Source organism: Alligator sinensis, unplaced genomic scaffold, assembly GCF_000455745.1.
Source record: "Alligator sinensis unplaced genomic scaffold, ASM45574v1 scaffold1_1, whole genome shotgun sequence".
Lineage (NCBI taxonomy): Eukaryota > Metazoa > Chordata > Crocodylia > Alligatoridae > Alligator > Alligator sinensis.
Window position 1 is genome coordinate 717,695 of NW_005842556.1, and position 27,528 is coordinate 745,222.

The window sequence follows — 27,528 nt, forward strand, 5'->3', positions numbered from 1 at the left end:
GGAAGCAGAAAGGGATCTTGGAGTCCTAGTGGACTCCAAGATCCCTAGTGGACTCCAAGATGAACATGAGTCGGCAGTGTGACGAAGTCATCAGAAAAGCTAATGGCACTTTATCGTGCATCAGCAGATGCATGACGAATAGATCCAAGGAGGTGATACTTCCCCTCTGTTGGGTGCTGGTCAGACCGCAGTTGGAATACTGCGTGCAATTTTGGGCGCCGCACTTCAAGACGGATATGGATAACCTGGAGAGGGGAAAGAGAAAGGCAGGGCCACTCGTATGGTTAAGGGCTTGCAGGCCAAGCCCTATGAGGAGAGACTAGGGCACCTGGACCTCTTCAGCCTCCGCAAGAAAAGGTTGAGAGGTGACCTTGTGACTGCCTATAAGTTCATCATGGAGGCACAGAAGGGAATTGGTGAGGCTCCACTCACCAAGATGCCCCTGGGGGTTACAAGAAATAATGGCCATAAGCTAGCAGAGAGCAGATTTAGACTGGACATTAGGAAGAACTTCTTCACAGTTAGAGTGGCCAAGGTCTGGAACGGGCTCCCAAGGGAGGTGGTGCTCTCCCCTACCCTGGGGTCTTCAAGAGGAGGTTAAATAGGCATCTAGCTGGGGTCATCTAGAGCCAGCCCTCTTTCCTGCCTATGCAGGGGGTTGGAGTAAATGATCTATTGAGGTCCCTTCCAACCCTAACATCTATGAATCTATGAATCTATGTGGTGCTGGAATTGCCAGCGGGTGGTTGGGTTGGTAAGCAGGGGAAGGGAGTGGGAAAATGGCTGCAGCAGGCAGGGAGAAGCAGTGAGTGGGCATGCAGAGTGTAGCAACAGCTGAGCAGGAGTGTGGGGCCAGCAACACCGGGGCCCAGAGCGAGGTGGCAGGAGTGTGGATGTGGGCTGGTGGGGGTCTGTGGAGCCAGGCTGGGTTGCGCCAGCAGGGAGAGAGGGAAGCTGGCCCAGCTCCATAGACCCCCAGCCAGATGATACCCTGTGCTCCTGCCATCCCGCTCTGGGCCCCGCTGGCTCTGGTCCCAGGACACCAATGTGGACCCTGTGCTCCCATCCAGCTGTCACTGGCTCCCACACACCTGCCTGCTCCCAGTCTGCCTCACCCCAGCTCCGCAGTACAAGTGGAGACCAGCATGCACAGTCCCAAACCTGCATGCCTCATGCTCACCCATCTGGAATGAGCAGCAGCGGCACAGAACAAACTGCTGCTCAGTGCCAGGGGAAAATGGCTCCTTCCCTTCCTTGTGGCTGGTACTTCCTGGTGCAGGTGCCCAGAGCCCACATGGGGCTGGCTGTTTCCCCTCCTCTTCTGGGTCTGGCAAGGATCATGCTGGTGGACCCCCCCGCACCCTCTCCTGGCTTGGCAATTGGCCACAGGGGGACCCTGGGTGACCCTCCCAGACCCAGGAGACACCAGTTGCCAAGTGGGGAGAGGGAGGGGGACTCCTCTGTGAGCTCCCCAGCAGACCTGGAAGTGTGCTGGGGAGCTTCCTGCGCTCCCGTGGGACACTCCATCTGCCCCAGCATCACAGCGATCACGAGCTGCCTGGTACCTTGACATACGTAAAACAAACATTTAAAGATGTATCTATGTCTGAATCTCTGGATTCAGAGATTCGGCCACCAAATCGGGCTGAATCTCCGCCAAATTGAATCAGGGACCGAAGCTTTGCATAGCCGTACAGGATAGTTATTATCCAGCTCTTTCCAGCCCAATTTAAGCTTCACTGTGCAGTTAATATTAATCAAATTGAATGAACAGCACTAAGAAATGGTTTTCCCCATTGGGAGCAAGGGTCCCCTCTAGAACCTAGACTCCCTTCTTATCCAACTCAGCATCTGTCTCATTTACCAACACACGTTTGTAAACACTGGTAATGCTGGACCTGAAAATGGTGTGTTCTCTGTTTCCCCAAGCACCTTAGTTCTTGCAGTAAAATAATTCTACGTAGCAAGAGACAACCTTGCACAACTGCAAAGGCACTGTGAGCAATGTTATCACATTTTTTACAGATAACTAAGTAAAGTTTACAACAAGCTCATTGTTTTGGTTCACTGCCTCAGCTCTGGGGGAAATGGTTTAAAACAACCTGAAATGAAAAATCTTCCATATTTTTAAGCATTTATTTCTATTAAAAAAAAAACAAAAAACCTAGGTCAAATTAATTTCTCTTGATTTGAGATTTGAAAAATTGGAGCAAATTTTGAAAACAAATATCCTGAAATCAAAAAATGAGATGTTTTGTTTCCAAAATGACAAAATGAAGCAGTTCAATTATTTTGTAAAGTATTTCTGAGTTTTCTTTCCCCTCAGCCAAAACAAATAATTGACATGAAAAATTGAAAGAAAGTGAGACGTCTTTAATTGGAAATTTGTGAAATACTTTGATTGATACATGATCCGGGGACAGCAGGGCAGACCCTACAAAGAGAGGCTACGGGACCTGAACCTGTTCAGCCTTCACAAGAGAAGGCTGAGAGGGGACCTGGTGGCCATCTACAAACTTACCAGGAGGGACCAGCGGGGAATAGGAGAAACCCTGTTCACCCAAGCACCTCCCAGAGTAACAAGGAATAACGGCCATAAGTTCTTTGAGAGTAGGTTCAGGCTGGACAGGGCAGCTAGGATCTGGAACCAACTTCCAATGAAGTAGTGCTGGCTCCTACCTTGGGGGTCTTTAGGAGGAGGCTTGACAATTACCTAGCTGGGGTCATATGAGTGCAGTTTTCTCTCCTGCCTAGGGCAGGGGGTCGGACTTGATGATCTACTTAGGTCCCTTCCGACCCTACATCTATGAATCTATAATACAAACTTGCATTTTTTCAACAAAAAACAGCTCACAAAAAGATTTCACTCAGCTCCATAGCTCAGCTTTAAACAACTAAAATAATTTGATACGACTGATGGGATTCAAACATAACCAGTTGAATATACCTTTTACAACTTTGTCCAGGGCCCTTCCCTCCACCATAAATTCTTCCTCTCGATCAATTAAGAAGACACCAAAGCTCACTTTACTGTCATGTTTTACTTGTAAATTCCCTGTTTCCCAAGGATCATATCACCTCACTCTCTGCTTTCAAGAGTTCTGAGATTCTTCCCACTGCAACCACTAGAACTGTCTTTCCAGAGCCACCCCAGGTTCTCTCATGGCTCCTCCATGGCCAAGTCTGGGGTTCAATAGCAGTCAGCTCGCTACAGCACAAGATCCATGGACTGGTTCTTTCATTGCCAAGGTCACAAAGAGGCCAGGGATTTAGGAGATTTTGAGTTCTCCTCTCATCTTTGAAATTATTCAGTGAAACAAAGCATGGGAATAGTGTGGAAATGCCAGTGCTGCTTCTACCTGAATTTCCACTGTAGACAACACAGGATATTTTTCCATGTTGCTGTCCATTCAACGTGTTTGATTGAGTGCTTACACTTGCTTTAAAACAATGGATCAAAAACAAGTATTTTTCAGAATTGACCACTTGAATGACTTACCTAGCACTATCTGGAATCTGAACCACACAAAGAACTGGGCTCTTCTCTGCTGGAATAATGCTCCTGGGGCACGTATATCTACTGCTTTGGCCTTTGGGACAATCTGCTCCTTGGAGAACTTCAGACACAGTGCTGCATAAGATAGAACACAAATTAAATCTACCTATCAACATCAAGAGTACAGGCAGTCCTCAACTTACAACATTTCAAGTTACAACATTTTTCACTTACAACGTTTATAAATTGACACCTTGTTTCAACTTTATGACATTAGTTTCGACTTACAACGCTTGATCAGATGCAATGCCATGCCAACAAACAAGTTTGCTGCGTCACTCATCTCCCTGGAGAACATCTGTCCAAACTTCCTTGGACACTTTCTTTAAGAAAGCAGACATGACTTCAGAAAACCCTGCAGCCAAGACTCCTGAGAAGACTCCAGCCAAGAACCTTTCAAAAAGTCCAACCAAGAGCCTTTAAAAAGTCCAGCAAAGTCACCTCAAAGAAGTCCTTCCAAACCAATATGATTGCTATTTACAATATAAATCAATTAATGTAGCTATATTATTCATCTATAATTGATCAAGTACAATATTCTGGGGTATTTTTAGTGAAAATAGGGTATCGGGCCTTGGTTCAGGAACCAATCCCCCATTTATAGCTTTGTTTCTTATAAGAAAATTGGCTCCGAGTTACAACATTTCGACTTAAGACGCAGTTTTCAGGAACCAATTGTGTCGTAAGTCCGAGGACTGCCTATAATTCCATTTTGATAGCTTTGTTTATATAAATGTCATCTGCTGACTCTAATACTGAGAAAAGCTGCTGAGGGAAAGTGCTATGATTTTTATCATAAAAGAGACAGCATGCATGTATCTCACAGACCCTATCCAACTTGCCCAATCCTCTCCTGCTGTCCAGAAAGTACAATTTGATTTAGGTTTCCTTTAATTAGTCATTCTTCTGCCAACATCACTTCTCTATCCAAAGCCCTGTGAGGTATTAACAATATAAGGTCTATAACACACAGCTGATCAGTTCCATTAAATACATGGCCAGTTGATGGCATTATAATCTAGTTAGAGATCATCTCTTCTCTAGTAGTGGGGTAGGGGTGGAGGAGAGAGAGTAGTGGTGCAGTCACACCTCCCCACTGTGATTCCTGGTCCACCCAAAGTTTAAAACCAACAACCTGGCAGTGACAGAATCATTTCTATTCAGGCAGCAATGACGGAGTCACCTGACTTCATGGCTCATTATAATCTACTTGCAGTGGCAATGCATAGGGGTGCACGGGGATGCATGTGCATCCCCTGAGAGTGTGCTGATTGGCTGCACTTGACGCTTAGGTGATAGGTGGAGGGGCAGGCAGGTGCACCAGTTCCTCCCCTGCAAGTGCCAGCTGGGGAGTGGAGCTGTCCCAGAAGTGCCCATAGCCACTTTCAGAAGCAGCTGCAGTGAGATCAGTCATCTCACAATCGGCAGCAGGAGACTCCTCCATGTCTACCTGCTTTCTTCTAAACACTTTATGCCACCATTATTAATCATGCTGGCTGTGTCCCCACAAGCAAGGGATTGTGGTTGCCAAAGGGAAAAAAGCAGGGCCACAAATTCATGCCACTGCTTTTTGCCCTGGCGCACACCCCTGCATGTGGGGTCAACATGGGGAAAAATGCTCCAGGTAGGCAAGGGGAGTCTGGGGCCAGCACGTGATCTGGCCCCAGAAGTCTTACCTTGGGGGCAGCAGCCAGAGCATGGCTTTGGCCAGCCAGGCTCCAGTTTTGGGCAGCACACACTGCTGCCATGTGCACTGCCCCACTCTTTTCTGGCACAGGATTTTTTGTCAGGCTGAAGAAAAACTTGCCATGCTGCAAATTAGCAGTGTGGCAAATGCCTGCATGTGTAGCATGTGTGGTTTCTGGCACCATAAATGGGACTTCAGTGCTGCAAACCACACATGCATACTTGCCCAGATGTGCCCACTGTCTCATTGTTAATGATTTTGATGTTCCACCAACCAAGCTATCCTTGTTCAATTCTGCTGTCTGTTAGCTTCTCCTGGTAATGGAGCTCCTACTTCCTTGCCCTCCAGACTTTTTTAAAATCTACATACAAGACTTTTAGGCACATAACATGATATAGGAATTATCTCAATCATTCTTTCTTTGTATTACTTAACTTATAATTCTGTTACTGTGAGCACAACATCCCTACCAAGATTTTGTAGTTTTGAAATCTTTATAAAATAGCTGCTCACAAGTGGTCTAGATCATCAAGTGGTGTAAAATTTTGTTTTAAATAAAGCCACTCCCACCAGTGGAGAATCTGATTCAACATCCCTGGTGAACTGATACTGTGCTCATCTACACGAGACTTTAAAGTGCATTAAACTAATTTAATTTAATGCATATTAAAGTGTCACTTAAAACTGTGAACTAAATTAATGCACATTAGATTAATCTAATGCGCATTTTTTGAGTACCTGAAAATAAAGGGCATATTTACACATGCTCCAAGGGAGAAGGGGGGTGCTTTACTTAGAGCACCCAGAGTGTTTTGTGTATCAGCGTCCTGGCTCTTCAAAATGGCAGCGGGGGCACTTTATCTAAAGGTCATCAAATGAAGTGCGTGGATGCTGATACATGAGACATAGAGGCGGGCTGGAGAGTTCTAATTAGCATGCTCCAGGAGATTCAATTGAGTCTGCTCCAATGCGCTATAATTGCAGTGCGTTGAAGCAGCCTCTTGGCTCGTGTACAGGCACCCACAGGTACTAGATTTAATGTACAATAGCTAACACATAAAAGCACTTGTGTAGATTCTGACCAGGAGCAAATCTGCTGCAAAAATTTGCTCCCGGTCAGTAAATCCACTGGGGGTCAGCCTCTGGCCAGGGGCAGAGCACTATGGCTGAGAACCCCTCTAGTCATGGGGAGGAGCAGCCCCTACCTTGCCTTTAGCCCTCTGGCCTTCCCTCTGGGCCCTGAGGCTAGCTGCTGCCTGCTCCTGGCCCCTGGGGGTGTCCTTGGTAGACCTATCTGGATAGCAACAGTGCTGCACAGCTCCAGTTGAAACCAGAGGGCTCTGCTGCCTGCTCCTGGACACTGGGGGTTTCTTTTAGGGCTGTGTGAAGCTTTGGTTGCTGATTTGATTTGGAGATTTGGCCCAATTTGGTGGCCGAATCTCCGAATCCAAATCAAATCAGGAGACCCATTAATCTCTCTGAATCAAATTGGAAGCCTCCAATTCGATTAGGAGAGATTCGGAGAGATTTGACAATTCAGCCAGACACAGCTTTATATGTTTTTTCTACATACCTCAAGGTACCAGGCACAGTTTGTGAATGCTGAGATGGTGGGGTGAAAGAAGCATCCAGGGGGGGGAGAAGAAGCCCCCCCGGGGGGGGGGGGGGGGGGGGGGCGGTCCCCCATGCGCTAAGTTTCTTCAAACATTCCCAGGGACTCTCAGCAGAGTCACACTCAGGGTGCAGACCACATGTGGGGAGGGGTGGGTCCTGCCACAGCCACACTGTCTGCTGAGGCCCACTGGAGGGAGGGGTGGGTGGGGGCATCACCAGCTCTGCATCCCAGCCAGGCGGGAGCCTCTCACCCCCCAACCCTAGTGTGGTCCTGGCCCCACAGGAACAAACTGCCTGGCCTACAGGAGAAGTAGGGGAGTAGGTCTGGCGCAGCCATGGCAGCTGCTGCCAGGAGCCAGCCCTGGCTTGGCCTGGAGAGGGGATAGGGAAAGCAGGCTATCTGTAGCATGTACCAAGCAGGCCACAGGCCCCCTCAGAGGTCACAGGGGCAGAGGGCTTGGCCAGCAGCCACCTGTGGTAAGGGCTTCCTGACCAACTTATTATGGCCTCTAGGCACCTGTGCACACATGACCCCCAGTTGGAGGCTGGGCAGCACACAGCACCTTGGTGTAATACATGTTATCTCGGAAATGTTACAAACTCTCACAAAGATCCTCTCTGTCCTTACTCTGCAAGTCCAGCAGCTGCTTATAGGGGAGGGGCACCAGCTGCCTCAGGGTTGTGGCATTGGGGACAGTGCTCCTGATGGCCAGTGCCCTCCGAATGCACTGTCTCTGCCAGCAGTGGACACAAAATCACACCCTCCTTCTGGACTAGCTGGTCACTCACAGGCCTGGCATAGGGCAGAAGAAGCGCATGAGCAGAAGAGACATGCAGCAGAGGCAGGCCTGTGAGCAGGAGCAGGGGCCCATGAGGAGGAGAGGGAATGAGAGGAGCAGATATAATGTGCCCAGCTCCTAAACTCAAGAAGAGATACATTGCCCTCTTTGAGAGGATAGTGGCCACGCAGGAGTGGCAGCCCTCCATAATGACTCTGGCAGTGGGGGCTATGGAGGAGTACCACCGAGTGCTCAACAGCATCCTGGCCCTGGTGAGCTTCATCTGCTGCCCAGACACTGGCCCTGGCCCCACCTCCTTCCTGGCAGCCCTGCACTGCCCAGCCACCTGCCCCAGCCTAAGCCCCAGGCCAGTCAGCATGGGAAGAGGCCCTATGGTGGGTGCAGCGGCTAGGGTCCCCTGCCCCTGGTCCTGAGCCAGGTCCCCTGGCATCTGGGCTACCAACCTAGGTTGGCTCCCTGCTGTGTCTCACCTTCCATGTGACCCCTAAGTGGGAGATGGCCCCCGTTGGGCTTGGCCCCAAGGAGAAAGAAGGGGATCCGGCTGGCCAGCACCCACCCTCACCCCTGGCCAAGCCCCCAGGCCACCGGCCTTGCCACAGTGTCCACACCTGGACTGATGCCACCAGAAGTCAGGGTACCAGGCACTTCTTCCCAGGCTGATGCCATAGGCACTGCCAGCCCACCATTCCCCTTCCCCCCATACACCAACCATGCTGCTGTAAATAGTAACATGGGAAAGAGGGGTGTTTTATTCGTGGTGGGCATTGGGGTTCAAGGGTGTGTTTTTGGGGAGGGGGGTGGGAGGGATTGTGTTGTTAGGGATGCGGGGGCGAGAGGGGGTGTGCTGTTTTGGAGGGAAGTGAAGGTTGTTCAATGTGAACTGTCCAGAGTGCATGTAGTTGCGGGGCTGCACCATGGGCCTGGGGTCTACAGGCAGCAGCCCAGGGGTCCTACCACAGGGGGGGGGGGGAGAAGATGGTATGCAAACTTGGTTCTCTATCTGCCACTGCTGCAGGTGGGCATGGGGAGAGTCCATGGTGCACCTGCCACAGGCTCCCAGAACAGCATCCCCTATCTGGCTGTCCCTGCCTGCCTCCTTCCACCCAAGACCTCTGCCAGGCTGTACCTGTGTCCCCCCAACTTGGAGACCCTGGCCAGGCTGAGTCCCTCTCCCCCCAGAACCCCCTGGCACTCGAGCATCTGTGGCCAGAGGCTGCAGCTCCCCCTGGCTGCTGCAAAAGGTCAAAGCAGGGAAGGAGCAGCCCTGAAGCTACTCAGTTCTATAAGGATTAAATCTACTCCCAAAAAGTTGTGTGTGTAGATGCATTCTGAGGGTTGACTTACTGCGCAGTAACTTACTGTGAAGTAAGTCCAGATAGCATTAAGTGAATGTGTAGACCACAGCTTTCCAAACTGTGTGCCGCGACACATTAGTGTGTCGGTGGCAGTGTGTAGGTGTGTCGCGCGAAATGCAGAAAATTTTGCGGAAGGGCACCACGGAGCTCCCTTACTCGCGTCTGCTTCCCTTGGCCCCTCCCCCGGAACTGAATTACTGTGTCGCGAAATGATGCATGTCTAAAAAGTGTGTCACCAACATGAAAAGTTTGGAAAGCTCTGGTGTAGACACACCCATTGTGTAGGGTTTGACATTCTCACTGATCTTCCAGGAAACCATCATTGTCTGTATTTGTGCCTTCCTTTATTAAATAGTTAAAATAATAACAAATTAATTACCTATTGACAGGCAGGGAGTAGCTTTTTCCCCCAGTTTACATCAACCCCTTTTGATACTATTTACTAAGACTAAAATGTGCCAAATCCCAAAGGGATGAAGAATTATATATAACAACCAAAACATTCTGCAAGCAGAAACCTCATGCACGCACTGAGAGAAGAAGATGCTGCACAAGTAAGTTGGGCAACTGATGCTAAAGGCATTCTGAATCAAGCAGAATCCCTCCAGGCATAGATGAGGGATAGCAAGGCTATGCATATAGCAAACAGCAGTTAGAAGGTATGGCAATATCACCCTTGCTTTGTTCTCTTCTTGAAAATGTTAATTTCCTATGATAATAATGAACTTTCTTATAATGCACTTTCTAATCACTGCACTTTTCCCCTCATCGCTGAGTGATATTCCAGTACTCTAATACTTTGATCTGAAGTGAATGCTTTTCTAGGGTCCTCAAATTAGCTTATTAGAAAAAAATTAGAAATAACAAGTTTCCATAAACTGCAAAGACCCTGCATGAGCTTAACTTTAAACATATGAGCATTTAGTTGAAATCAAGCATATAAGTCTCTGCAGGACGAAGTGCTTAAATGATATATTCTTGCATCTCTCAAAGACCTTCTCTAATTTATCTATTTTTTCTCAGTGATATCATTCCTTTTCTCTGTGAGATTTATCATCATCAGCTTCAGTTTGGTAAAATCTGTGGATGGGAGGAGGAAACTAAATTTGTGTTTAAAACAGAAAGGTTGATTTTGGACAAGAAAGCACCTCTCTATAATCATTAGTAGCAGTTCTACACAATGGAGATTCCACTACTTGAAATATTTAGCAAAAAGTGATTATTATCAGCTATTTAAGAAGAAAAAGCAAGAACCAATCACCTGGTATATCACAATGCTGTAATCTTATGCATACAGCAAAATTGTTCCAAATTCACAGTACTTAGAGGCCATTTTACTCCCTGAACCATGAGGACTTATATCACATCCATGTTTCCTGATTTCTTTTCATAATATCAAGAATGATGTAAAAAATTCTGTTATACACTTGGAGGTGGTTTTCTGGAAGCCATTTTTTTTTCTAAAAATGGCATTTTTGTGGCTTCTGGAATTTCTTTCCCCTTCACCCACCTACTGGTTATGTTGAACATGACAGCTTTGTCGTTTAGTAGCTAAGGAGTAGAGAGTCCTTGGTTCCAGTACCAGCTCTTGCCTTTCTTCCTTTTGGTGTAGTAGATCAGTGCATTTCACCCTAACCAAAAAGTTATGATTCAAATAGGTCTAGTGTTTTTGGTTATGATGTGTAACTGATCAATAAAGCTAGCTTTGGATGTCACTAAACAGCTGAGTTAATGTAAGTCAAAACTCAGACATTCCCATCTCAGTGTACCTCTGGATTCTCAGCTCTAGCATTATTAGATCGGAGACATTTTTCCTGCCTCATAGAAAGCTTGGGTTCAATTCATGACCAATACAGGCATACAGCAAGCCATTACTTGGAGTGGTTGTGGTATCTTTTAGATTTCAAGATCTGAAGAAAGAATCAGAGAAAGACAGAAAAGAACACAAGGGTTTAAAATAACAAATATTTTATTAAAATTCAATGGAGTAGCAACCCAAACAAACAATATCAATACATTTTGTGACATAATGCTAGGCAGGCTGATACAATATAATGCTTGGCATAGAAATAAATTATTAAATTATGTTTCATTGTATGCTACAGGATTATAAACATATTTTATGTTGCTATATTATTTTTCTTTATACAGTTAAAGAACAAACCATAAGGAAATGTGTTTTCTATCAAAAAGATAATAATTGCAGAATATACAGGTAAGTATCATCTATGCCATCTATAAGGTATGGACAGGTGAAAGAAATAACTTCTATAGCTACAAAATCATGGTTGTGTTAGAGTCATGCTGTAGCTGTAACAGGGCCTAGTCCCATCACTGTGGGAAGAAGCATGCCTGAGCCATCTCTGGTATGGGATCATTTCCTTCCCACACCCTGCCTCCCTAAGACAGGTGCAGCTGTGCTATGGCTGCACAGACCAGCCAGAAGCCTGCATGGTGGGTGCAATGGCAATTGCCAGCCCCAATTACACATCTGGGGACATTTCCCCAGCTATGGGCAACTGGGAACCTGGCAGCTCAGATGGGGTGGAAGGACCTGGCTCCGCAGGCACAGGGATCTAAAAGCAGCTGACAGTGGCTTCATAGGAGGGGCTGGGGCAGAAGCAGGCAGAGAGGTATTCCCTTCTTCTGGCAACAGCCCTGCAGCCTGCCCATACCCAGACCTGGATTTCTGGGGCACACTGGACCCACCATACAGAGAGTGAGCAGCAGAGACTGCATACAGTGAGGACAGATAAATGCAACATTTTGTGTTAAAGTTTTATTGATTTAAGTTTGATATTTGCAGACCCTGGACAGGGAGCCCCGGGCCCTGAGGGAGGACCTGGGGTCCAGTAGCATGCTTCAGATCAAGTGCCCAGGGAGGCTAGAGTCCAGATCATGGATCTCTGGCTAACCCTCTGCAGCTAAAGTAAAGACAGTTGGAAGGCTAGTGGCATGTTTGACCCAACGCACACAGCATCACCCCTTGGGGTCCATCGCCCCCTCAGCACTCCACAGTTGCCATGATGACCCAAGAATTGTGTGACAGGCAAGGATGTTTTTGGATGATAAATTAGCTTTTATTGAGCAAACTGCATAGTTCACAGTTGTGATAAAGCTAGACAACCTTTTTAATGCAAAACATTCTTCTTCAGGAAAAGAAAATAAATCACCCCCCAAAATTGTTGTCTATAGCTACAAAACCATCTCCATGTCATCTATATATATAAAGAGCTTAGTTCATCTGTCTGTGTTCCTGTCTCTCCATAACACTTTAAAGACAGCAGCAGCAGGTGGGGTGGGGAGACCAGGCAGGGTGCTCCTGCCCAATGGGGGGTGGCTCCAGCCAGTGCTGCACACGGGGCTTCCACACTAAGGGATCATTAGACCATCTAATCCAGGGATTTTCAACCTTTTTTGATAAGTACCCCCAGCAGCCAGATGCAGAGCGGGGCAGGGGGGGGAGGGCCATGGGGCCAGACGTGAAGCGGGTTGGGGGGTGGCACGGGGCCGGATACAGTCAGGGAGGTCGCATGAAGCTGGTTGTGGAGCAGTGGCAGTGCAGGGTGTTGGGTGGCGGCAGCAGACACCACATGCAAGCTCCCCCCTCACCCCCCCATCTGGCCAGTTGGGCTGTCTAGCCCGCAAAGAGGCACCGCTGGCCTTACATAACTCCTGGGACAGTCCCAAGTCCCCCCAGGGGTATATGTACCCCTGGTTGACAACTCCTGATCTAATCCAATCTCCTGTATGGTTACTCAACCTGTAAGCAACCCAAAGGAAGATCGGGTAATCAAGCCCAGTGGGATATTGGGTCACAGAATGTGAAAGGGATTGCTATCTTCCAATGTTCAGCCTATTTTACTTAAGTTTTATATATTTATTCAATAAATATAACAAGTAAAATCTGTTTGTTTTTCTTATTCGAAATGTATTCGTCATTCTTGACAGGCAACTTGCTAGTAAGATGATACTATTTTCATATTCACATTTCAGGTAACAGATGTACTACATCTACACTACGGTGTTTTCATCCACAATGCCCAGAAGATGACTACTTTTTCTCATATCTACAGTGTAGAAAGACATCAAGCAATTGGCAGCTAAAAGGTTAATAATCCACACACCATAATAGTTTAATGACATTTTGTAAGGATAACTGCAAAAACATTCTCTTGATTCTTAGTTTGAAAATGAAAAAAGCTGCATCTTGATCTACAATCCCATTTCTACTTTAGTGTCTTCAGTCTTGCCTCTGAAAACTATTAAAAAAGATGGAATACATGGCTGATAATTGCACCACAGTTACAGAGTTCATCCTCATGGGAATCACCAATCAACCAGAGCTGCAAGTCCCCCTCTTCGTGTTGTTCCTAATGATCTACATTGTCACCCTAGTAGGGAATCTTGGGATGATTGTGCTAATCAAAACTGAACCCCGACTCCACACCCCCATGTATTTCTTCCTTAGCCATCTGGCCTTTGTTGATCTCTGCTATTCCTCAACCATCACTCCCAAAATGCTGGTTAATTTCTTAGCAGAGAACAGAACAATTTCTTTTAATGCTTGTGCTGCACAGCTGGGTTGTTTTCTGACATTCATGATCACGGAATGCTTCCTTCTGGCTGCGATGGCATATGACTGTTATGTGGCCATCTGTAACCCATTGCTCTATAAGGCTGTTATGTCCCAGAAAGTTTGCTTTCAGTTGGTGGCTGGTCCCTATAGCTACAGCTTTTGTGTCTCCCTATTCCACACCATCATTACATTTCGTTTGTCCTTCTGTGCCTCTAACATGATCAACTGTGATGACCTCCCTCTGCTGGCCCTTTCCTGTTCCAACACCCACACCAAACAGATATTAATCTTTGCCTTTGCTGGCGTTGATATGATCACTTCTGTTTTGATTGTTCTTATATCCTACCTCTATATCTTTTCTACTATCCTGAGGATAAACATTGTTGAACAAAGGTATAAAGCCTTCTCCACCTGTGCTTCCCATCTCATAGCTGTCACTGTTTTCTATGGCACTCTGATCTTTATGTATCTGCAGCCCAGCTCTAGCCACTCACTAGACACGGACAAAGTGGCTTCAGTGTTCTACACAGTGGTCATCCCCATGCTCAACCCCATGATATACACCCTGAGGAACAGAGAGGTGAAGGCTGCTCTGAAGAAGGTTATATCTAAAAGGTTGGAGATTTAAATTAATACAATTAATCAAATACAGTTCATTAATAAAGTCAGTTATAGAAAAGAAACTACCTTTATGTTTTGAATCTAGTTGGTTATCTGTCTGTATGTATTCTGACTAAAAAAGGCACAAATTTACCATAGAAGATACTTTATTTCATTGTCCTTTTGACTCCAAATCAGAGTTTATGACCACATGGTGATTCTGTTCCAGTCACAGGTACTGTACTGATACGATCTTGGTAGCACTGGGAAAACTCTTTATAGTCATTCACTTTTTTCTTGGTTTACACCCAGTTAAGACCAGTGATCTCAGTGGAGTAACTGAGGGTGTAATTAAAGTACACGCTACCTTTCAAACATGTTAAATGCTTTTAAAATGGGAGTATTTGCATATTAACACAAGAAAAGATAAGCTAAGTACCCTCTGAATGTGTCAGAAAGGATCCTTTACAGGCAATGATTTTCTCTGCTCCATTCTAGGCAGTGCAGCAGGGAACTGCACCACAACTGCTGGAGGGAGAAAGGAAGATCTAGCAGCTCTCTGTGTACCTGAACCAAGCCCATGCCACCCTCAGTGGGGCCTGTACCTTCCTGGCCAATCCCAAGGGCTCAGCAGGGATGGTACAGGTCTAATCCAGGTGGGTGGTCACCATAGGCCCCAATTTGGGCCAGTGGGATTGATGTGGATCTAATCCAAGCTGGCAGGGACTGACAGAGTCCCAGTCTGGGCTGGCAGGGGCCTTATTTGGGATGGCAGAGGTAATGTGAGGCTGATACAGGCCTTCAGGGGCAATGTGGATCTAATTTGGACTGGTGGGACCCAGTCTGGTTGGGGTGACATGGAAGGGGTGACATGGGCAGAAGCTGGAGCCTATGCTAGAGATTCTAGTGTAGGTCAGAAGTCACTAGACAACTGGCAAACCAGGCAGGCACAGAGCAAACTTAGTGGTTTTTAGCCATGCTTCTACTCAGGAGCCCTCTAGCACAGGTCTGAGCTATGTACATTAAAGAGGGTTAAACATTTAACATGTTACTGTCCACATCCCATACAGCCTAGCATTCTTTAGAGTTAGCAGGTGCTAACTGTAATGTGTAATAGGGGGAGGTTACACCTTACACTTAGACCATTCTAAGAGCACTTAAAACACAAGTGTCTGCATGTTAAAGCTCATTAACTCTTGCTGAGTACCCTCAGAGTGTCTCAAAGTTACACCACTTCAAGAGAGAGTTAAATCTGGGCTGTGCTACATGGGTTGTGTTAGGGTAACTTTAGCCTGCTCCAAGGAGATAAAAAGGAACAATTTGCTGTCCTCTAGCATTCCAGGATGCTCTGCTTCCAGCCCACCTCCTCCTCTCCTCAAGTAGAGATAGAGCCCAGGTGTCCTGGCTCCCAGCTATGCTTCTTCTCATCAGCCATCTAGGCTAGGGACAGACATTTGAAAAGCCTGAGCATGAATTGATTCAATATTTGCAGGTTAGTCTAACCTGGCTAGGCTGAATCACTTTGTAACTGCCCAGACATCCCAAACATGCAGGCACATGCCTGCAGTGGCTCAGGCTAGAAGCTGGGTGGTGTTAGAGCAGCCCTCCCTTCCCTTCCAGTGATGAGCTGAGAGGGGCATGGCCAGGCCCCACAGGACATTCTGATTTGGGAGAGATTTTAGGGATGTGAGGGGGATGGGGAAGCCTGGCAGCTGCTGCAGTCCCTCACCCAGCAGGAGCCATGATAATGATCTGACTAGAAAGGAGAGGGGTGGGTGCCCCCACCCAGCTAGAGAGCATGCCAAAATGCTGGGGGTCTCTGGTTTATCTTAAAGTAACAAGGGGTCTGGAACAGACATTGCATAAACCAGTTTGTGGAGCTAAATCAGTTAATTCTGATACTACATTCAACCAGGTTTATCTCAAGCCTGTTTCAGCCATTTTCAAACTGGTTTATGTGCACTGAACATCTGTTCTATTACAGGTTTAAACCAAATTATGATCACTTAAACTGGCTTACATGTAATGTCTGTCCCTAGCCCTAGCAGCAAGTCAGAGGTGTGTAGGCAAGAAATGGTATTAATCTTTAATATGGGACTGCTCACAGCACAGACTGCTCAGGGTCAATCAGCATGGGTTCATCGAAAGCAGGTCCTGCCAGACCAACCTGATTGCCTTTTATGACCAAATAACTAAATCTTTGGATGATGGTGTCGCCATGGACATAGTCTTTCTAGACTTTAAGAAGGCCTTTGACCCTGTCTCTCACCCCATCCTCATCAATAAATTAAGTGACTGCGGCATTGATGCCTGCACAGTTGGATGGGTAAAAAATTGGCTGATGGGGCGCACCCAGAGAGTAGTGGTGGATGTGTTGTACTCAACTTGGCAAGATGTGAGCAGTGGGGTACCCCAGGGCACAGTCCTTGGGCCCACACTGTTTAACATCTTCATCAGCAACTTGGACAAGGGGGTGGAAAGCACACTGTCCAAGTTTGCTGATGACACTAAGCTGTGGGGCAAGGTGAACACACTTGAAGGGAGAGAGAGGCTGCAACTAGATTTAGACAGACTACAAAAGTGGGCAGATGAGAATAGAATGGGGTTCAACGTAGACAAATGCAGGGTGATGCACCTTGGGAGAAGGAATCCACAGCATACATACAGGCTAGGGATTTCCCTTCTTGAAAGCAGAGAGGCAGAAAGGGATCTTGGAGTCATTATTGACTCCAAGATGAACATGCGCCACCAATGCCAGACCACAGCCAGCAAGGCCAGCCATACCTTGTCATGCATCCAAAGGTGCATCTCAAGCCGGTCCAGAGAGGTGATACTCCCCCTCTATGCGACTTTGATCAGGCCGCAGATGGAGTACTGCATCCAGTACTGGGTGCCGCACTTCAAAGGGGATGTGGCCAGCCTGGAGAGGGTTCAGAGGAGGGCCACCTGCTTGGTGAGAGGGCAGGACAGGCCCTATGAGGAGAGACTGAGGGCCCTGAACCTGTTCAGCCTCAGCAAGAGGAGGGGGGACCTGGTGGCTACCTACAAGCTCATCAGGGGAGATCAACAGCAAATAGGTCGAGCCCTTTTCTCCCCATCACCACCTGGGGTGACAAGGAACAATGGTAATAAGCTGATGGATAATAGCTTTAGGTTAGCAATCAGAAGGCAATATTTTATAGTTAGGGGTGCCAAAATCTGGAACCAACTTCCCAGGGAAGTGGTCCTCACCCCTATCTTGGGCAAATTCAAGAGGAGGTTGGATGATCACCTGTCTGGGGTCTTGTGAACCCAGTATTAATACCCGCCTGTGGCAGAGGATCAGGCTAAATAATCTGTTCAGGTCCCTCCTGACCCTAGCTACTATGATACTGTGATACTATGATTATATCTTTACCATCACTTAACATCCCACTGTTTAGTAACAAAGAGAGTCTAAAGCCCATCAATGTTAGGTGTCCCCAACCCCTCTCAAGTCAAATGGTCTGCTTATCACCATCACCTGAATTTCACCAGAGTCTTGTGGATCATCAATAGAATTGTTTAGTACATTTTTAGTCACCCAGTCCTGTGAAATGTTTGCACTGAATCAGACACCATGAAGCAGCATGGAAACCATTAGAGGCCTGAGTAGAAAACAAACCAGCTTGGTACTCAGGTCTCTAAACACTTTTTAAAACTGCATATAGGAGTCAGAAGTGTGTGTGTGTGTGTGTGTGTGTGTGTGTGTGTGTGTAAAGTTTAATCCACTGTGGGTCATGGTGGGGGCTGCGGGCTGGGTATTCTGCTTTTTAGGAAACTGCCATAATCACTAGTGTGCTGGCTAAAAATGGATAGGGCATACCTTCCCCTGCTTCTGGCAGGTAGGCACGCAGGACAATTTTATTTTGCTAAAGGGCAAAATATGAAACTACATTCAGTCCTCAACTTACAACATTTCGAGTTGCAACATTTTACACACACAACATTTATAAATTTTCACCCTGTTTCAACTTTCTGATGTCAGTTTTGACTTTACAACACTTGATCCAACGCGATGCTACACCAGCAAACAAGTTTGCTGCATCACCCATCTCTTTGGAGAACATATGTCCAAACTTCCTTGGACACTTTCTTTAAGAAAGCAGACAAGACTCCAGAAAAACCTACAGCCAGGACTACTGAGAAGACTCCAGTCAAGAACCCTTCAAAAATCTAACCAAGAGTCCTTCAGAAAGTCCAGAAAATCACCTCCAAAAAAGGGAGGAAGGAGGACCCAGGAAATTATAGACCTGTTAGTCTTACCTTGTTCCTGGAGAAGCTCTTTGAGAAAATTACCCAGGTACACATCTGCGAGGGGCAAGCAGGGGAGTGTATGCTTAGGGGCAACCAACATGGGTTCATTAGAGGCAGGTCTTGTCAGACCAACCTGATGGTCTTCTATGACCAGGTCACAAAATCCTTGGGCACAGGTGTAATGGTGGACATAGTCTTTCTGAACTTTAGGAAGGCCTTCAATACTGTCTCTGACCCCATTCTCATTAAAAAATTAGGAGATTGTGGTGTCAATGCCTACATAGTCAGATGGGTCTCCAATTGGCTGGAGGGCCACACCCAGAGAGTGGTGGTGGATGGGTCAGTGGGGTCCCCCAGTGTTCAGTCCTTGGGCCCACACTGTTCAACATCTTCATTAGCAACCTGGATGAGGCGGTGAAAAGCACCTTGTTTAAATTTGCAGATAACACTAAGATGTGGGGAGAAGTGGGCATGCTAGAAGGGAGGGACAGGCTGCAATTGGATCTGGACAGGTTACAGAGGTGGGCAGATGAGAATAAGATGGGATTCAATACTGACAAGTGCAGGGTACTGCACCTAGGGAGAAAGAACCAGCAGCATACCTACAGGCTGTGGAACTCCCCTCTCATCAGCACAGAGTCAGAAAAGGAACTTGGAGTCATTATAGACTCCAAGATGAACATGGGCTGCCAATGTGGGGACACAGTCAGGAAGGCTAACCGCACTTTGGCATGCAGCCATAGATGCACCACGAGCCGGTCCAAGGAGGTGCTACTCTCCCTCTATGCGAGATTGGTCAGGACTGCATCCCGTTCTGGGCGCCGCACTTCAGGAGGGATGTTGACAGCATCAACAGGGTCCAGAGGAGGGCCACTCGTATGATCAGGGGACAGCAGGGCAAGCCCTAGGAAGAGAGGCTATGAGACCTGAACCAGCTCAGCCTCCACAAGAGAAGGCTGAGAGGGGATCTGGTGGCCATCTATAAACTGGCCAAGGGAGACCAGCATGCAATGGGAGAGTCCCTGTTCCCCCAAGCACTACTGGGAGTAACAAGGAATAACAGCCATAAATTGGCGGAGAGTAGATTCAAGCTAGGTATCAGGAGGTGCTACTTCACAGTCAGGGCAGCTAGGATCTGGAACCAACTTCCAAGGGAAGTGGTGCTCACTCCTACCCTGGAGGTCTTCAAAAGGAGGCTAGATAGACACCTTGCCGGGGTCGTTTGACCCCAGCATTCTTTCCTGCCCATGGCAGGGGGTCGGATTTGATGATCTGCTCAGGTCCCTTCCGACCCTAACAACTATGAAACCTCAAAGAAGTCCTTCCAAATCAATATGATTGCTACTTACAATATAAATACATTAATGTAGCTATATTACTCATTTATAAATGATTGAGTACCAAATTCTGGGTTATTTTTGGTGAAAATAGGGTATCAGGCCTTAGTTCAGGAAGAAATCCCCCATTTATAACATTGTTTCCTATGGGAAAATTTGTTCTGAGTTACAGCGTTTCTACTTAAGACATGGTTTTAAGGAACCAATTGTGTTGTAAGTCCAAGGACTGCCTGTATGCATAAATGACAGAAGTTGTAGCAGCTATGCAGCCATGTAATCATTAGGGGGGTGTGAAGCGGGCCCTATTTGATTCAGATTCAGATTCAGCCTGAATTGGGGATAGTGATTTGATTAGTTGATTCGGATCACCCTCCCTGATTTGATTCAGCTGAATCTGAATCTGAAGATTTGATGCTGATTTGGAGAATCAGCAAGTCGGACACAGACAGATCTTTAAAAGTTTTTTCTACATACCTTGAGGTAGCAGGTGTGGCTCGTGATTGCTGCGATGCTGGGGCACACGGAGTGTCCCACAGAAGTGCAGGGAGGGCCTCCACATGCTCGGCAGCAAACCCAGAAGTGGACTGGGAGTGCTTCTGGTCCACTTCCAGGTCTGCTGCCAAGTGAGCTGGGGAGTCCCCTGTGCTTCTGTGGGATACTCCATGCACCCCCTGCTACCTAGAGGTATGTAGAAAAAACATTTAAAGCTGTCTCTATGTCCGAATCTCCAAATCTTTCCAAATCTCTCCAAATCAATTCAGGGGGTTTCAATTAAATTTGAATATATTAAAGGATCTTCTGATTCAATTCAGATTTGGAGATTCAGCCACCAAATAGGGCTGAATCTCCACTGAATAGAATCAGGGACTGAAGCTTTGCACAGACCTAGTAATTATCACTTGGGTGCATGAAATGAAATAGGATTCTGCCCATAATCTTCCAAACCAGGAACAGACATTAAAAAACCTAGATCCTGAATTGATTGAATTTTTGCAGGTTAGTTTAACTTGCCTAGATTGAAACAATTTGCAAGTGAATGAACTTTCCTTTTGCATTCAAGAAATACAGGTACAGCCCTGGAACAATCTGTGGGCAAGGCAAGGGCCCCCATGGGGAAACTTCCCTGCCTGTACACGAATGCCAGGAGCTTGGGGAAGAAACAGGAGGAACTTGTCTTCCTGCTTAATGCAAATAATTATGATGTCATAGGGATAACGGAGACCTGGTGGGATTCCACCCATGACTGGACCATGGGTATAAATGGCTATACCCTGTACAGGAGAGATCGAATAGACAAAACGGGCGGGGGCATAGCTCTCTATGTCAAGAAGAGCTACGCATCCCTGCAAGCTGATATTGGCTATTAGGGTGGATGGCTGGAGACTCTCTGTGTTAAAATCTGTGGGGAACATGGCACAGGGGACACAATGGTGGGAGTCTACTACAAACCTCCCACCCAAAGTCAAGAGCTTGACCATAGTTTGCCAGGGAATTGGCTGAGGCCGCATGCTCCAGGTCCATGATTGTCATAGGAGACTTCAACTACCCAGACATCTCATGGGAAGAGTGCTCAGCTAAATCCAAGTGGTTGTGAAGCTTCCTCTTGTGCATGGATGACCACTATCTGACACAGGAGGTCTACAGGCCAACAAGAGGTAAAGCGCTGCTCGACTTGGTACTGGCAACCAGGGACAACCTAATCAGCGACCTAATGATCAATGAGAAGCTGAGTGACAGCGACCATGAGCTGATCACCTTCACCATCCGCCGTAAAGCTGGCAAGTCAATCAGCAATACAGAAGTACTTGACTTCAGGAAAGCTGACTTTGACAGGCTCAGGAGGTTTGTTGGTGAGGCCCTAAGGGACCATGACCCCAAGGGGAGAGGAGTTCAGGAAGAGTGGTTGCTCCTCAAGGGAGCGATCCTAGATGCACAAACTAATGCCATTCCATCTCAGGGGAAAGGCAGCAAAAGGGCACAGCAGCCCCCTTGGCTCTCCAGGGAACTAGCAGACCTCCTGCGTCTAAAAAAAAGGCCTACAAAGGATGGAGGACGGGATCCACCTCCAAGGAGGAATATTCTGCACTGGTCCGGACCTGCAGGGAGCAAACCAGGAAAGCCAAGGCTGCGACAGAACTCCAGCTAGCTACAAGTATCAAGGACAATAAAAAGTCCTTTTTTAGATATGTGGGGAGCCGAAGAAAAAGCAAGGGCGATATTGGACCCCTACTAAACCAGAGGGGACAACTGACAACCGACGCCCAGGAAAAAGCCATCTTATTAAATGGGTCTTTGCGTCGGTCTTTCATCAGTCCCATGGGGCGTCCCTGCCCATTATGGGACAGGGAGGCCTGGGTGAGGGAGATACCCTGCCCTCCATCAATGCTGAACTCATGAAGGAACACCTTGTGCGGCTGGAAACCTTCAAGTCAGCTGGCCCTGACAATCTACACCCCAGGGTACTCAAGTTGCTGGCTAGCATCATAGCCCAGCCCTTGGGACAGATCTTTGAGAACTTCTGGCACTCTGGTGAAGTGCCCAAAGATTGGAAGAAGGCCAATGTTGTGCTCTGAAGCACAAGGTATTTTTGAACTGGGCTAGAAGGGCCTCCTGGGTTATCAGCTCTGATCTCATTTATTCACAAGCAACTACGCACCAAAAATCCACCCCACACAATCTCACACACTATAGCTATAAGATATCCAATGCAAGAAATAGGTTTTTCCCTAACATTATTTATCAATCCTTCTTCCTCCATATAAATATTATGTAGATGTTTTATTTAATTACGTGTTTAATTACTGCATACATTACATAAATAAATTAGCCTCCTATTCTCCTCTGCCAGTTCAGTGCTACTGACTTGCCTCAGCCCCAGGGTGCCAGTTCTTAAAATGAATGTTTCAAATTATTTCATTAACTAAATATTTTTCTGCCAAACCTTCTTCTCAGGGAGTCTTTCACCTCCTTGTTCCTCAGGCTGTAGATCAGAGGGTTCAGCATGGGAATCACTACTGTGTAGAATAAAGAGACTACTTTGTCCTGATCCATGTGGTGGTTGGAGCTGGGCTGCAGATATATAAACAGAGTTGTCCCAAAGAACACAATGACAGCTGTGAGGTGGGAGCCACAGGTGGAGAAGGTTTTGTGCCTGGCTTTGGCAGAGCGGGTCCTCAGGATGGCAGAGACGATGTAAACATAGGAGATGAGAATGGCAATGAGGCAACTCATTTCAATTAAGCTAGCAAAGGTGAATATCACAACCTCGTTGACAAAAGTGTCTGCACAGGAGAGCTTCAGCAGAGGAGGGACATCACAAAAGAAATGGTTTATAACATTGGAGGCACAGAAGGACAACTGAAATATTGAAATGGTGTGGATTGTTGAGTTTACAAATCCAGCCAGGAAAGATCCAACCACCAGCTGGAGACATACTCTTTGGGACATGACAACTGTGTACAGCAATGGGTTACAGATAGCCACATATCGGTCATATGCCATCATGGCCAACAGGAGGCACTCTATACCCACAGAGGAGCTAAAGAAAAAAAATTGGGCTCCACAGCTATTGAAAGAAATGACTTTGCTTTGAGATAAGAAACCCAATAGCATCTTGGGAGCAATGGCAGAGGAGTAGCAGAAATCAGTAAGAGACAGGTAGCTGAGGAAGAAATACATGGGCGTATGAAGTCGGGGATCAGTTTTAATTAACACAACCATCCCAAGATTTCCTGTGAGGGTGATAAGGTAGATCACTAAGAAGATCACAAAGAGAGGAACCTGCAGTTCCGGAGAATCTGTTAGTCCTAGGAAAATGAACTCAGTCACTCTGGTAAGATTTCCATCAGCCATTTCTTCAGCATCCCTGCTTCCTGTGGAGACATAATCAGAGCAGAACTGCCACTGACCTGTCAGTACTTCAAATACATGTCTCTAACTAGGAATGAATAGTTCCTTAGTATAGTTTTAAAACATGCACCAAAATCAGAAATCAGCAGTCTTCAGTGCTGCCCTTGAGAAACAGTTTCACAGGTTTACAAATCTCTCTTCGGAAACTTTCCCTGAGAGTCAGCTTCAGTAATCCCTTTCTCAATATCATCCCTTTACATATGCTTACACCAAGTCTAAGCACTGAATGAATTTCCCTCTTTCAAGGTGTTTAAGCACTTGATCTATTTGCAATCCATCATTCTTTCTTTCTACTTTAACCGTCCCAAAACCCAAGCCAGAAGCATTCACCTCTCTTAACCCCATGGATCTTCTCAGTCTCCTGCTTTATTTCTCCTGTTCTTTTTGCAATTCTTGGTAGCTTGCATCAAAGAACAAAAGGAAGAAATCTGCAGTGAGGATGAGAAAGAAAATGTTGATGGCTCAGGCTTTCTCTAAGGCCATTGGCTCCTTTTTCAAGGCATCTTTCCCTTGCTCCCTCATCAGAAGGATTCTGTGGGAGAACAAGAACTGTGCACCACTCAGAGACAAGTCCCTGGGTGAGATGCAATTTATCCCTTGCCAGGAAATATTTTGTTGATTTTAATTAAAACAAAAAAAAACAATGGAATGGAATAATACAAATAAAAACAACACCCTAAATTCCCCACACATTTTTTTGGCTGAAAATTAATCTAATTGGAATATTTACATTTGAAAAACTAATGCACAAAAGTTCAGGTTAAAATGCTGTAACCTCAGGTTTTCTCTTTTCTGAAATAAAATGACTTTTTAAGGAAAGCAGACACTTTCTGCAAAAAAAAATAAATCATTTAATAAAAAACTCAATTTTCCACTGGTTAAAAAAAAAATCAATGCAGAATTCTCAAGCAGCCTTATTATACATAATGCCTTGATAGAGATCCAAGCAGCACTTAAGTCCAACGTGAAAGAACATAGGCAGTGCATAGGACTTATTCTGACCTAAGTGAAAATTTCCCTGTATAAAGATGAAAATGTTTACTCTGAAAAGACTTAGTATTGTGGAACCTACCTATGCTAAAAAGCACTCATTTCTTCATGGACTATGTCAATGCTGTGTGTACAAAGTAGATGTATGTGTTATATGTGATTGGTTATTTTAGTACTGGTGAAGAGTCCCATGACTCCAATTAAAATAAAATAAAGTAATTTATTTTTCTCCTCTATGAATAAGTATTTTGGAGCACAGTTGTTATTTATTTTCCTCGTGTGCTCATTGTATTAAATAGAATTGTCCCATAGCTTATGCTTTGTAGGCCTTTCCATACATAACTAGTTTCAGTGTACTTTTGTATTTCCTGCAGCTCTATTTTGAGGACATATCACATGCTGCCTATATATCATTGGTGCTGAACCACCGTGGTACACTCTGCCATTCCTGCTGTTTCATAGCTCGACCAATAGACAGCTATGACCTGTTACCTTGTATATATTGCATATATAGGCTAGAAGTACCTACAGTTCAGTCCAATGAAATCTTGCACATGCTCAACTTTAGTTATATAAGCAACCCCTATGATTCCAGTAGGACAATTAATGGACCTTGCATTAAGCATTTACATACCTCTTTCCGGGATCCTGAAGTAAGAGGGCTAGGCTGATTCTAGCCATGGTCCATACACAGCTTTGACAAAGTACTTCAGACCTTACCTACAGACATATTGCTGACAGCCATTATCCTCAACAAAGAACTCAGTGCCCTAAGTCCAGATGGTTCCTCCATCACTAAGCCTGCATCGCTAAGCCTTTGTGAAAACACTGCATGCCTAAACTGCATGGTCTTCTGCAGTCCTGCACTCCATCTCTCATGGCACATCGGTCCCCAGCTGTTCCATGACTTCCAGAATTTTTAGGGGATTCAGGCAGACCTTTACCACTGTACACCACATTTGGGGCTTCTGGTATCTCCTGACATGGAATTCCTTGGCTACAACATGGAATGGGGTAGTGGGAGAGAGAACATTTTATTTTTCTACCTCAACTGCAGCCTTTTTTGGAGAAGGAAAACTATATGAAGTCACATACATTGATATATGACATACAAACTGATGTTGAGATAATGGAGCTTGTAACAACCCAGAATATTTGTTCTGTAAGAGATTCTGAAATTTCAGATTTGTATTTTGGTTGCCAGTGGGAGCAAACAATCTAATTTTAAAACATGCTAGGCAATGCAATTATAAACTTCTGTTACAGAAAAATCTAAATGATATTTTGTTTCCACCTTATTGAAACCTTTGCTTCAGTAAGACTGAAACTGTTTTGTTTGATAGGCTGGAATATTTCATTTTTACTTCCTGGTCTAGACTTTTATGCTTTAATATTATAAACATCTATCAAAATTCCAACAACTATTATACTATCCTCTTGTAATACAATAGGCTGTCATATGAAAACGAATAAATGAACAAAAAATGAACTTTACCAAAACAGATTTCCTGGATGATTTTTAATTTAAAATTTCCACAGAAGTGATGCCCCCATAGATTATTTAAATTTAACTCAATCAGCATGTTCCAAAGAAATCAGATTCAAACAGAGGGGGAAAAAATTATGTGTTTTACATAATCAATATCTAGTATAATTGCTGGGTACAGTATAATTTCCTCAGAGAATGAAAGAATGACTTTTTTAGTTTAAGCAGCCAAAGGAGATCAAGGTGATCAGGAACAGTCAGCGAAGGCCTGCCTAAATGGTAGTAGAACATGAGTATTCCAAAGTACCAGCTCATTCCATTACTGAAGCAAAAACCAAGTCACACTGCACAGGGAACAACCTTGAAATGACAGAGCAGTTTCACCACACCAACATAATTCTGTGGAACCAGCATATATATCCATCAACATATTTGTGTTAGGGGTGTGCAAAATTTTGATGGACATTTCATTTCAAAGGTGTTTCGATGCATTTCGAGCTAAAAACACTGAAACTGAAACAAGACACAAGGCTTCAAAACAGCTTCAAAATGAAACAAGGGCACTCGAAATGTTTTGAAAATTTCAAAGAGTTTTGAGTTTCAAAGCCGGGCCTGCAGGGAAATAGAAACTAAGGAGAGGGAGGGGGAAGAGGGGTGAAGGACTGCTCTGATATTGATATGTGTAGGCCAGTGACTGTGATCCTTCCCTGAGGTCCCTTCCAATCCGAGTACTCTGGCAGAGGAACAGAGAAGGAGCATAAAAGCATTGTTTGAAATGAGCTTTGTCAGCTGTGTCTTTTGTCAGCTTACTGAGCTGTGTCCTCCAGTAGGCCTGTGCAAAGTGGCTAGTATTCACTTCAGATTCAGATTCAGCTGATTCGGGGGACAATGATTCGATTCAGTGATTAGAATCACTGTCCCAAATTGACTTAGCCAAATCTGTTTTGGAGATTCAGCTGCTGCTGAATCTCTGAATCTCCAAATCGGACAGGCCCATCCCCCACCCACTCTCCCAGCCCGGCAATGGCTGCCCTGCCTGCCCCAGCTCTTGGCACTTGGGAGAAAAAAGCCCGAACTTAACGGGTGCTGCCAGGCAGGAGAGCCATCCTTGCTGCTCCCCCACTGCCCCAAGCTGCACGGGGGGCTCTGCACAAGCCCTCAACCTCCCCTCGATGCCACAGCCCCCACCCCCCATGGCTGCCCCACGCACCCCAGCTCAGCCATCCACCAGCCAGTCTCCTCCTCCACCATGGGCGCTGCCAACATGGGCCAAGGGCATGGCTTTCACGGGGCCATGGTGGAGTCCAGAGGCACCAGACCCCAACATCAGGCAGGTAGCA

The 27,528-nt window shown here is 46.0% G+C and overlaps 2 protein-coding genes across 3 annotated transcripts; one reads left to right on the forward strand and one right to left on the reverse strand.

Moving 5' to 3' along the window:
- Positions 1–13,286: 13,286 nt before the first annotated feature.
- On the forward strand, positions 13,287–14,219 carry LOC102376970 (olfactory receptor 1038-like). Its single transcript, XM_006032233.1, has one exon. The coding sequence runs from the start codon at positions 13,287–13,289 to the stop codon at positions 14,217–14,219; it is 933 nt and encodes a 310-aa protein (XP_006032295.1).
- Positions 14,220–22,719: 8,500 nt separating this feature from the next.
- LOC102377206 (olfactory receptor 1020-like) lies at positions 22,720–27,294 on the reverse strand. 2 transcript variants are annotated; one of them, XM_006032234.3, is made up of 2 exons: positions 27,270–27,294; positions 22,720–23,630 (listed from the first exon to the last, which is right to left on the reverse strand). In XM_006032234.3, exons 1-2 carry the CDS (start codon positions 27,292–27,294, stop codon positions 22,720–22,722), a joined length of 936 nt encoding a protein of 311 aa, XP_006032296.2. The 2 variants fall into 2 exon arrangements, with proteins under 2 accessions (XP_006032296.2, XP_025069676.1); XM_025213891.1 differs by lacking the exon at positions 27,270–27,294 and adding an exon at positions 25,423–25,450.
- Positions 27,295–27,528: the final 234 nt, after the last annotated feature.